Source organism: Phalacrocorax aristotelis, chromosome Z, assembly GCF_949628215.1.
Source record: "Phalacrocorax aristotelis chromosome Z, bGulAri2.1, whole genome shotgun sequence".
Classification (NCBI taxonomy): Eukaryota; Metazoa; Chordata; class Aves; order Suliformes; family Phalacrocoracidae; genus Phalacrocorax; species Phalacrocorax aristotelis.
The window spans coordinates 28,116,646-28,128,749 of NC_134311.1; the positions used below are offsets into that span (position 1 = coordinate 28,116,646).

At 40.7% G+C, this 12,104-nt stretch overlaps 1 protein-coding gene across 12 annotated transcripts in view; it reads right to left on the reverse strand.

The window, feature by feature from the left end:
• Positions 1-12,104, reverse strand: part of NRG1 (neuregulin 1) — a 183,960-nt gene that overhangs the window by 22,427 nt on the left and 149,429 nt on the right. For 6 of the 12 annotated variants that reach the window (XM_075080072.1, XM_075080068.1, XM_075080077.1 and 3 more), the window contains 2 exons: positions 10,537-10,666; positions 4,443-4,510 (listed from right to left, as the gene is read on the reverse strand). In XM_075080072.1, the coding sequence (XP_074936173.1) occupies positions 4,443-4,510; positions 10,537-10,666 (198 nt within the window). Of the gene's footprint in view, positions 1-3,730; positions 3,790-4,442; positions 4,511-10,536; positions 10,667-12,104 lie in introns of those variants that run through there. The other 6 variants (XM_075080078.1, XM_075080075.1, XM_075080073.1 and 3 more) reach the window with 2 other exon arrangements.

The following is a 12,104-nucleotide window of genomic DNA, read 5'->3' on the forward strand; positions in this document are numbered from 1 at the left end:
TAGTGGAATTGCTGAACAATGGACTTTTGAAGAACTGTAGTTTATGTGGAAAGACTGAGAAATCAAGGCAGTTACAGAGTAACAGTGGTTTTGGTCATCCCTCCAGAATATCATAGCTTTACTCAGCTCTTGCCCCCTTTAATTTCTCAGCCAGGCTCATCTTGACAATATGAGGCAGGGGCTGTCGTCTGAACAGAAATTTCCCTCTGCCTCTCTTGATTCTGTCCCTCTTGCTCACCAAGGATGGCAGAGCTGAAATGAGCAGTTTAAACTGGTGTGCCATGCTGAAACATTTGCCTTCAGGAAGGCAGGGACCACATTCAATTCATGCCCAAGACGGCTCACAGCATGCCCCACAAGTTATTGTATACTCACAATACATACGTAACTGTTAACTAGCAAAGTAAGCAAGTCAATTGGCCCTTTGGGTGGGGTTCTTGGCCCATCCACGGCATTTGGGAGGACAAAGAATTTACCTGTGATTATGCTGTGGAGAAGTTTCCTCAACCTTCTATTAATCTGAAGCTCTGCTAGTGTTTCTTATCCCAAGGATCTTTCTGCATAGCCTTGCTATAAGAGTTGTCATGCATAGCTACATAAAAATTAGCCAAATTTTTTCATGTTAATTCATTACTTTTATTTTCCCCCATTTGCCTTGCTTCCTTACCTTGAAGGGGATGAATAAGTGAACATTCAAATACAGCAAATATATCTGCATGGAACAGATGGGTTTTTGCAACACACTTGTGGACCACCTTCTGGTATCTTACAGACCAATGGTGGGCCATAAGCCTCAAAGTCAAAACCACTGCAGAAAAAGCCAGGGTATTGGAGAAAACACCTGGTAGCAGCTGTGACTGCTGTCCTCAAGGAAAGGGCATTACAAGGTCTGTTAGCTAGACCCAGAGATGAGCAAAACTAGCAGTTTTTTCTTCAGTTTCCCTTGGTCTGCAGTGGTGGTAAGCACCAGCTGAAGGGGAAAATCTGCACAGCTGCAGTGCTGGAGGTAACTGTGGTAGTGGTTTATCTAACAAGCCATGACCTCTCAGCCACAACAGGCTGTCCTATGGTTTGGTGTGCTTGCAAAGCTGAAAACCAAGGACAGTCAGCCTAAACATATGCTCTGCAGTAGTCTCCCTCACATCCATTCCCACTTATGCCCACACTTCCACTGACAGAAAGGAAAGACATTTCTATGGAAGACCTTTTCTTAAAATGGAGATCCATCTAATTTCCTGTGCCCCTTTTCAACTTATTTCTAGTGCACCACAACAACTGAATCCTCCAGGGCTAACCAAACCACTGCCAAGATAAGCCTTGCACTCTGTTGGGACAGGGGATTTCCAGAATGCTCAGCATCGGCCTTGTTTTGATCTTGCAAAAGGCCCTCAGCAAACCTCGTAACTTCAGGACTCTTACAAATACCAACGCTAGGGCGGATTTCTGAAGCTAACTTTTTCTCAGCAGCCAAATATAGAGCCCTAAGATAGTAACAGCTCATCAGTAAGCACACTTGGTGTGGAATCCGGTTCCCTCTTTATTTCCAAATGAAGACAGACCCTTCTAAAAGCAAGTAAAATTAGATAGCACTGTACAGTTCACATACACGCTTTTGTCTCCTACTGGCACTTACGTTGTTTAGCAGCCCAATTTGCTCTGTACTTTGCAAAAGCTGTATCTACGGAGCTAAGTTAATCACCTGCAACACTTGGTACAAAATATGACCTTGGCTTTAAGCTCCAAATGCAACATTTGCCTGAAGATAACTCTCATTCTAATCCCCTCTTTAATGGTATGCTCTGGTCTGTGTTGAGTGTAATAATAAAAAGTCATATAAATGCTTCTTCATTGATTTTTTTTTTGTTAAATATAAACGTACCCTCACTGGACCCTTTACAAAAGTGTCATTTTAATATCTGTAGCAGTTTAAGAAACCTGATTTTATACCGCAGGTGCAGGGTAGGCAGAAGTGCCAGAGTCTCATAGCCATTGCCTGGGGCTCTCAGAGTAGCCCGAGGTAGGTAGTGGTGGGCTCCCCTGCCAGTGCATTTCAAGCAAAGGAGGGCTGGACCAGCTAAGTACTTACAGCTGAGCATAACTCTTGCAGCAAGGCAAGAGCATTTATGCCTTTTCCACAGAGGCAACTTCAGAAAATATCATCCCAGTATCTAATGCCCAAAGATTCCTTTAAAAATTCCAACCAGAGTGAGGAAAATGAAAAACTAATGAAGGAAAACTCACAAACTCACTTAAACCTTTTTTTTTTTTCCCTCGGGTAGAAAAATGAATTTATGATCACCATACAATTCTTCCACAGTTTTCAGGGTAAATTCAGCAGCAAACAATGGAACTTATATTTTACCTGCACTTTTCACCACAAGACACAGAAAAGGCCATTTAAATCTGTTATTTGGTAAACTTACACACTGTAACAGAATAAAAATTTTCAAATCCATAGTTACCAGAGGTTTTTTAAAAATAACTCACACTAATAAAGCTTTTAAAACAGGGCATAAAATACACACTTGAATGCTGGAAGGTTTTGTCTCCAGTCAGCACCCTTGGGATTTACATGGGTAGCTTCCATGATGGGCAGTATGAATTATGTATCGAGATTTTTCATCCATCAGTATAAGAGAAATCTATGCATCTCCTCAGGCTCCAAAATGTCCAGCACATGCTAACAGCTTTTTGTCCTATATACTAATGGAAATTAAATTAAGCTAGCATATAGTCTCTGAAATCTTCCTGTGCTGGCAAGTGATCCATCAAAAATTAGTTCCTATAATACTCCTCTTAGATCACCGTACTTTCTGATGCCAGCAACAATTAATTGCGAATAGTACACATGCATTAAAATGTAAGATGTAAGCAATTTTCTTATATGTTACCTTTGACTTTTCTATAGCCAATGAGAGAAAATAAATATTCAGTGTATTTTCTGTTTCCTCCCTGACAAGTAATAATAATTAACCCGTCCATCCACATGAAAGCTTATGAAATATGTGACTGCAGTGCTGATTCTACCAGCAGTATGACACAGAGTTCTCTGTGTGTGTGTGTCTGTCTGTTACATTTCTTTGGCCAATGAATGTGGCTCTGAAATACCTGATGTCTTGCACCTGTTACCCACAAATAAATATATCAGACCCCATTGTTTATGCTGTCTCTCCCCCTTTTCTTTTTCATTCTGTGCTCTTTCCCCTGAAACTCGGACAATGAGGAGGAAGAACACTTTGATCCTGTTTGGCATGTGCTCATTAGAAATGACGTAAGCATGTCAATTACCTTTAAATTTTAGATCTGAAAGAAATCTCATATGCAAGTAGAGGATTAACTACCTGTCCCTTTGTTGGGGGAGTACTGCCCTATATAGCGGCTCATAAGCCTTTTGTAGCAAATAAAATGTGAGACTTTGAAAACATAATTTTTGCACTTTTACTGCTTGATGTCAGTGGGGAGTCCATATCACACCATTCAGTGTTAATTTCACAGCGTTCCTAGGTCTTGCATTTCCCCATAACCTCAATGCCAAACAATCCAGGAGAGTATTGCAATTGCTTTTTGTTATAATTTTCATGCAACAGGCAGAGACAATCAATATTAGGCCTTAGGCAACAAATCTAGTGTAGATAAAAAAAAAAAACTGGAGGAAAGATGCAGCGACAAGAAAGCAGCACCAATTTAGCATGCTTCTACTGCGGCACAGACAGAAAGGTAGTGGACGTACTGTAGAAGCTGGCCATTACGTAGTTTTGGCAGCGATCACCAGTAAATTCATTTGGGCACCTGAGAGGAAAAACAAACAAAAAAAAATGGTAGAGAAAAAACAGAGAAAAGAGAAGAGGTGAATATATGCTAAGAAAGAAGCTCCTTCAGTGTGAACTGATATGACTTGGTGAGTTCACTTTCAGAAACTGAATCTCGGTTTACCATGTGAAAATGGCTCAAGACGTTGAGAGCAACTCATTTGCTCTGTGGAAATGAAAAGAAATCCCCCCCTGAAAAACAAGCCAAAACCAAACCAATCCAGATCAAAGTGTGTTTCGAGATGTGAGACAGAAATTCACCATTCCAAATTCCCAAATTGCTTTTAGGATGCGCTTTCCGCAAGTCAGCGAGGACACATGATCTGTACATCACTCATCTCCATGAGTTTGCTCTTTTAGGGTTGCACTTTACAGCAGTCTCCCAAACAAGAAAGCTGCTGATACGTGCAATACAAATGCATCTGCGAACGGATGGAAAGATCAAAAATCACACAAATGAGAAACATTTTGGGGGTCAATAATGTCATGTTGTACAGATTTTACTTTAGAGAATCAGGTCATAAATAAGTGCGTAAAGAGGCCAGTTCCAGCTGAACTGTGAAAACACCAAGTACTATTGATTTTGTTGCTGTAGTTGGGGAAGAAAGCAAAGTTCAGATTATTTTAACATACTTTCTTGGTTTTGGATTTTCATGGGCAGAGTTTCAGTACATCTTGCTCCAGTGAATCCAGGTTGGCACCTAAAGGGCAAAAACGTGATAAGCAATAGTACACCAAAACCACTGCACTAACAGACTGACATCTTCTGGCCTATGGAGACGGGAGTGCATTAAGTGACCTCCTGGTTAGGTGTTAGTGAAAAATGATCAGACAAGGGGCAAGAAAGTGTAACCTTTCCAGAAGATAACACTTCGCAAAATTTACAACAAAAATCCACCAGAGAAAAAAATCTAGGAAGTCTTTTTGCTTGTCTGTTTTGAAAAATACAGAAAAATCAGGGCTAGCAAAAATGTATATCAGCTCATTGCTTATTCCACCTCACGAAGGTACCAGATTGAGTTTTTTTAAAATTTGCAATGCAGTGTATAACAGCAATTTGCACTATTGCTTTCACCTGTCACATAAAATCTATGAAAATACCATGATTCCCTTATTTCTGTAATGGCATGGTGTGTCTTCTAGAAATTTCCTTTGAAGGGGGATAGTTAAAACAGCAATCACAGAAAAGCCAAAAAAATTCCAAGAAGCGAGAAGACAAACTCAAACCCAAAGGCAGGAAATATATTCAACATGGCTGACAAATGGAAAAATAGTCAGACCAGTCAATAAGTAAGACAAGAAGGCAGAGGTGCTCTCAAAATTTGAAGCCCCACAGCTGTCCACCCTTTCAGTTCATAAGCTCTTCCATGGAAAACTTCCCTGCAGCTTTCCCCTTGGTCATAGTGAACAAACTTCTCTTTTGTACTTTGACTGTCTTTTCTTCTGCTGTTGGCTGCCAATTCTTCCTTCACCTTTATTCTCCATTTTCGGACAGAGCTAAGGTGTATCTTCCCAAAATATCGTCGTAGCAATGCAGGTTCCTGTGTTTCAGACATAAGTGTGAATGACTGTCCACCACACTAAACATCTACAGACGTCAATCTTCTTGCCTCGTCTATCTTCTATCCACTCTTACTCAGTGTGTAACCTGAAATTACCGAATATCTGCTTCCTAGAATATACCTCCACTTGTCTTTCTGATGCTCTTCACGAGTTTGCCATGGTGAAAGAATCTTCCCTTCTTTTTATGTTGCTGCCAATATGGTGCTAGCCTCCTTTTCAAACTGTTCCATCATTTACTTGCCAGGAGCTGAAGAGCCTTCTTATTTCCTAATGCATGTTGTTCAGAACAATCCTCTACCTCTTCTAGCCATCCAAGTTTCATGTGCATTGAAAGCTGTAGTGATTTTTTTTAATTCCACTCTTCCACAATTGCTTCTAGAGCTAAGGGTCAGGGGTGCTGCCCTTGTAAAAGTGGGACTTCGGAAAAGCACTTTGGCAGAAGACCAGTGTCAGGCATAAACACTAGTATCTTGTTCAAATAAACCATGCAGGGATTATTTTTGTATAATAAAGGTATATTTTGAGGATCTGCAGATTAGTCTTTGGAGATGATTTCCTGTAATGATATATTTTTTTATTAAGGGAGTTTATGTTCTTCAGAGCCAAGGTCGCATCTTTTGATAAGTACCCAGTGTGGAGAGATTCCAGTGAGTCTCCACAGCTATATTAGTTGAGAAAAATGCAACAAGGATAACTGTCATGAAAGGGTGATATTGCTGGGCATGATAGAAGACTTTCTGTGCCTTTGATAGAAAGCATTTTGGTCTGTGTTTCTGAATGAGAGTAAAAATGTTTCATCCCTGCGATTTCAGTTTTATTTTGCACTATGGTCATCTTGTTAAATATCCATCCTGGGAAAGCTGGCATTCACACCCGCATTGGCTTTCATTTCACAGGGACCTCTACATGTTGTTCATCAGGCTCAACCCTACACAATCCCAGTGAACATGCTGCTGATTAAAAGCCTCAGGCTTTGCTCCTGCTTCTGGCTTGTGGTGGTTGCTTGTGCTTGTGTTCAGATGTTGGTGCAGCTGTGGAGGTGATGAAAACAACTCGAGCACTGGTGCAGACAATGCTGAAATCGCTTCCAGACTGAGCAGGGTCAGCCCTGTTGAGATGGCGCTGAAAATAGTTCAGGTGTGTTTATACTCACTCTGAAACTGTTGTCAGCAAATGGACTGCAGCACCTGCTGCTGAAAATGGGTCCAGGGTGGGCCAGCCGAGATGCGAGCCAAGATGAGCCGGTCCGCTTATGATTACGTGTGAACGCTAAAGGCATTTTATTGCTCAGACATGCAGTGCAGCACTGTTTCCACTGCTGTTTGGCAGGTTGTTTACTGTAGACTGTGCTTTTTCAAACAGCTTGTGATGGTGTAGTTTTCAAAACAACTTGTCCTACTTGAAGTTTCCAGACATTATTTCTTGTTGTGTCTTTCTTTTCTAGTTCATTACCCATGTACCATTTTCTTTCATGACACTAGCAAAAGCTGGAGCCAAGCAACTCAGAGGAACAAGTGCACATTTGTACTGCAAGAGCCTTATAATTTCCTTTCTGCCTGAAAGAAAGGCTACTAGGACTATTTATTTATTGTATTAACTGGGTGAAATTACAATACTAAACCACGTATACTAAAATAATTGCCTTTTTCTTCTACAAATATTAGTTGCAAAGAGCAGTTCAGAAGGCACTTCTCAGAACATTGAATGCATATTATCAAACTGTTTTCAGCAGGAGAGGAATGGCTGAATGCATCAGGACCTCACATTTCCATCTCATCCACTGACTGTAAGCAAATGCATTATGGGGGAATGTTTTTTTTTTCATGGGAAGTGCAGTACACTTCCATATTTAATAGTCCATTTCATAGCCTATAGTCAGAGCTAGTATTTCTACCTTGCCTGGTGAATTAATATCTCTGGAACTTTTGCTAGCATAATGAAAACAAATTTTCTCTTTTTGCTGTTTTCAAGAACCTTCTGTAAATTTCTATTCCACCAAGGCCTTTACAGGATGACAGATATAGAAAATGTCTGTATAGTTAAAAAGTACGTAATTCACTCTTTTGCTGTTAAGAAAAGAAGCAGCATCCTTCTATTAGAAAGAAGCATTATTTTCATCCAGTGAAATTTGGACGTAAATTCACTTCTTCAGTAACAACAGAAGCAGTAGAAAAGATGATCTCTGTGAGTAAGGAATCAATTAGTGAGACCAGCAAGGCCTTCATGGTAGGATACTTCAAAAGAACATTCTAAAAGCATAACAGATATTATATTCATATAGATTTTTCTTCAAGCAAGAAGCATACGCTAGGAATCCTGATTTTTTGTCTTCAGGGAAGTTGGGGACACATTTCCAAATGAACAGAAATGACTTAGGAACCTCAGCCTCATAGGAAGCCACTAACATCCAGGCTTCCAAAGTCTATGGTGTTTTCAAAATGTAACTCATACTCCTATGAAACTTCTGAAAATTTTATACAGTAGTTTAAGTAGTCTCAAAACTTCCTTTTCAACTTTAATATTTTGAGATTGTTTTGTTCAGTCTGGGGCCATAATTAAAATACATGTAGTGAACATGTATGCTACCACAGATGTAGCAGTACAATGCATTACTGTGTCTTCACCCATTTCTTGGGTATGTCACATGGTTACCTCTTCAAAGCCGGAAATTTTTTTGATGTTCACACCAGCATCCATGAGAGCAAGATCTGATCCAGTCTGGATCATTATACTGTGCATTTTACAAACCACATTTTTTTAAATACATAGCTAGATTTTAACAGAAGATGGATTTAGGAGCTCCTTTTTTATAATAGAACAGGGGGTTTACAAAACCAGAGATATCACTTGGAAAATTCCGTGGTGGTTGTGAATCTGACTCATGTCTTTTTGGTTAGGGATAAAACCAATTTAGAATGATATGGCTCATGCTTTAGAAATTTTGTTTTTGCTCTCAACAGATGGACCATATGGAAAAATGTGAACTTGCTACTGAGGCAGAAATATGAAGAGCAAGTACCATATTTCAAGCATTCTGTTTCCACAGGCATGTTCTGGGGGAAGATTTATTTTCTCAGAACAATGAAGGCAATGTGTACTGGTTAGGTACTTATTTTAATTAACACTGGAATACTAGAATTAAAAGTAGACATCTGTATTTTTAATGAAATAAGAAGAGAACTGTATTTTGTCTCTTTAGTTTCCCAGTACACCCACTTTCAAGTATTCACACTTTCATTTCTTACTTGGCTGTATTGTGTCCTGTTTTGCTCTACAACATAAAGTTTCAGTTCTGGCAAGCATTAGAGGGCATAGCAAAAGGCCCTGCAAAATAACGGTGGCTCTGACTGTCCTTAGGATAAGAATCCTTTTCCACTGCCTTGCTGTATATGAGATTTACCCTGTCTGATTTTGCAGCTCTGATGCTTTTTCCAAATAGGTCTTGGGCCACCCAGAGAGAAGCACATCTGCCAAATATTGGAATTGCCTTTTCTTTCAACTCCAGCCCCAGAATTAAATGTTATTTCTTGTCTACAAGAGGGAAAAAAATCCCCAGTTCATTCAAGCATCTCTGAGACATTTTAAAAATTAGCCAATCTATAACATCATAGAAGAAGCACAGTCAGATATCTGAATTAAAAAAGAAAGTCCCCATGCCAGTGAAAATGGGATACCTCTGAAATTGTCAAGACAATGCAAGTTATTAGCAAGTCTGCTAGATGCTCAACTCTGCTGGCCCAGAGTTTTCTGAGCAGCTAGGAAGTTGAAACAGGCAGGTAGGCTCTCGTACATGCCCTGGAGAGTCATAGCAAATGCTCATCTTGCACAGCTGGCTTATAAAGGTCATGTAAATTTAACACAAATCTTTCTCTCTCTCTCAGAAAAGAATCAAACCCAGCAGAGCCAGTAATCTTTCCATATTGACTTCAGCTAAAAATGATTCTAGAATCAATGAAATATTAATCACTTCCAGCAACAGAGAAATGTGCGAGAAACCAAAGGAAAACAAAGCTCATAAAGACAGGTAACAGCCTTATACAAAAAAAAAGAAAACTCAAAAGTAAAGAACATTGTGGGGTTTGGTGCTTGTGGATCTTTTTATCTTTTTCTTTTTTTTTTTTTTTTTTTTAATCTAACAGCAGAGTCAAGCAGTCTATGCCTGCCCGGCCTAATGAAATCTTCATAGACCGTCACCTAACTCACCCACCAGAATCATCTTTACAATTAGCGTTGTTTGAGTTTTCAACCTAGAAGACTGAAAATCTACGCAGTTACAGCAGATGACAGTCTTTACTGACAACTGTCTCTTGTCTGTCTGAAAAACAGCAACACCCTCATGGAAGTGTCCCCTTTCCACTCAGTCCTGCTGGGTCCCAAGGATGCTTCCCAAGGTTTAAATGCTGAGTTTCCTCTCAAGCCAGAGAGATGCAGCAACTCACTACAACTAGTTCAGCTCCAGAGGTAAATGCTATATGATGCACTGCCAGGCAGGAGGTGGACTCCAGTGCTGTAGCTCTTCATGGATATTCTTCAACATGATGGACTATTGCAACAGCCTGATACAGCACAGGCCAACATTTGAGAAAGGTGCACAAGCACACCCTTAAAACCACACACATAGGACTTTCTGAGTCAAGATCCTCACAGGAAATAGTAACTTCCACCAATTACCATGACATTAATTGTTTTTTATGCAGTTAAACACAACAGCAAAACTCCAGTTGTGAATCCGGTCTCATCAGAAAGCATTCAGTTACTACAGCAGACAACAAAAATAACCAGTTTGTCCTGTATAAAGGGTACTTATCCAATGCAGTTATCCACACATCTATTTTCGCTATTTGCAGTGCATTTAGTTTACAGCATCTATTTCATTATTTCTAACAAAAGGCTCAAGTTGTGTGTCTTCATACCATGTAAACATCAGTGGGGCTTGCTGTGCCAGTATCACATGGGAAGATTTCCTGGTTAGCCTCTGTTGTGCCTCATATATAGAACACAGAGGTCATTCTTGGTAGGTTATTTTCACACACACATACTTAAAAATGAAGAAATATCTAAAGCTGCAAGCACAGGAGAAGAAATTGTTCAGGTGCTCCTTTAAAGAAAAAAGCATTTCTGGAACCTAGTGGCTCCACCAAAGTATGCAAATAGGTTTTCTTACCTGCACAGGTATCTTGGCGGGTTTGGAAGGTCTTTAACCATGTAACACTCTCCCCCATTTACACAGAAGGCTTTCTGCTTTACGTCACATTTCGTGAGATGACTTGTCCCCGTTGTAGATGTGGAAGTGGCTGGAAAAGACAAGAGTGAAAATATGGATCAGATTGGCTTAGTTTTCCCTCCTGACTGGTAACTTTACTTGTATGTGAGAGAAGAAGTAAGGCCAGGGAGGATCTGTCAAGTCCTCTGAGCTCTCTATCTGCTGCTACCACAAGCGCTAATTACTGACACTGTGTTTCGTTGATTGACACAGGGGCTGGAGTTTAAATGCATTCCTCAGAGATACAGTACCCCACACCCAGCCTGGGAGGAAGGGAGGATTTCACTAGCCCTGTCCTTAAGTTTCTGCAAGTGATGTATGCTTCATTAAAAATGTGTAATTTATGTGCAGTTACTTATATTGCATTAATTGCATTCAAGTGATTTTGGGGTGTGAGTCATTTCAGACTGCTGATATAGTGCCCAATAAAATGAGGCCCTGGATGAGGTTTTTTCCTGGCATTGCCTTGAAGTATACATTTTTCAGTGGAGTTTCACCTGAGGCGCCATGCTGATTCAGCCCCTTAGTACTGAATTCACTTTGGTTCAGCCACTGCCTTCTTCCCAGGGGAGGGGGTGACTGACTGAATGCAGAATGTCTCTTCCCCTTCTCATAAACAAGAGCTGTGGCTGCTCTGGTTTGACTCTGTAGAGAGGGAGAGGACAGGGGAGTTGAAGGCATTGTCCCTTCCTTGTGCGATTATGATTGTCACCGTTGGGTCCACAGGAGTCTTTGATCCAGAGGCCAACCTTGCATCTCCTGCAGATGTGCTCATCTGCATGGAGCATTAACATTTATGGGCCACCAGTGCTGCTAGACACCATTAGGTGTCTAAATTGCTATTAAATGGAAGTACCACTGTACCTGCAGTGTTTTTTAGCTTACCCTCTGCTGTGGTTAGGGAATACCTGGAGAAGGCAGCAGTAGGGTTTGGTTAGCAACCTTTAAAGATGCTGACAGGGTAGGATGAGAAATCCCAGCCTTTTAGAATTGCCCATGCAGGGTCTGTCAAGGAAATGATAGTGCTCTGACCAAAGGGAGCAGCACTGTAGGAGAGACAGTACTCAGCAAAATCCCCACTGCAGCCATTGCTGGTAACCACTAGGGTAAGGTGAATTTAGCTGAGGTTGTCCTAAACTAGCTAACAGTAACAGGAGTGTTGGGGAGGCCATATTATGTTTTCAGTCTCTCACACTGCTCTGTGCCTGCAAAACCACCTCCATGAGCTGAGCTAAACCTAAGTCAGGCATGTATCTGCTAGGCTGCAGCTGCAAACCCAAACTACCCTTTCTGGTTGCCCCCTAGGTTGGCTAAGCTTTGCTCTAAATTCTGCCAAAACAGAGTAGGCATGCATGAAGCCCGGACACCAGTCAGTACCCAGCTCAGGAACCATGCCATTGATGGGATATGTGACCTATAGCAAGTTATTCAGGTTATTCATTTCCCTTGACTTTATCTGCCTAAAACTG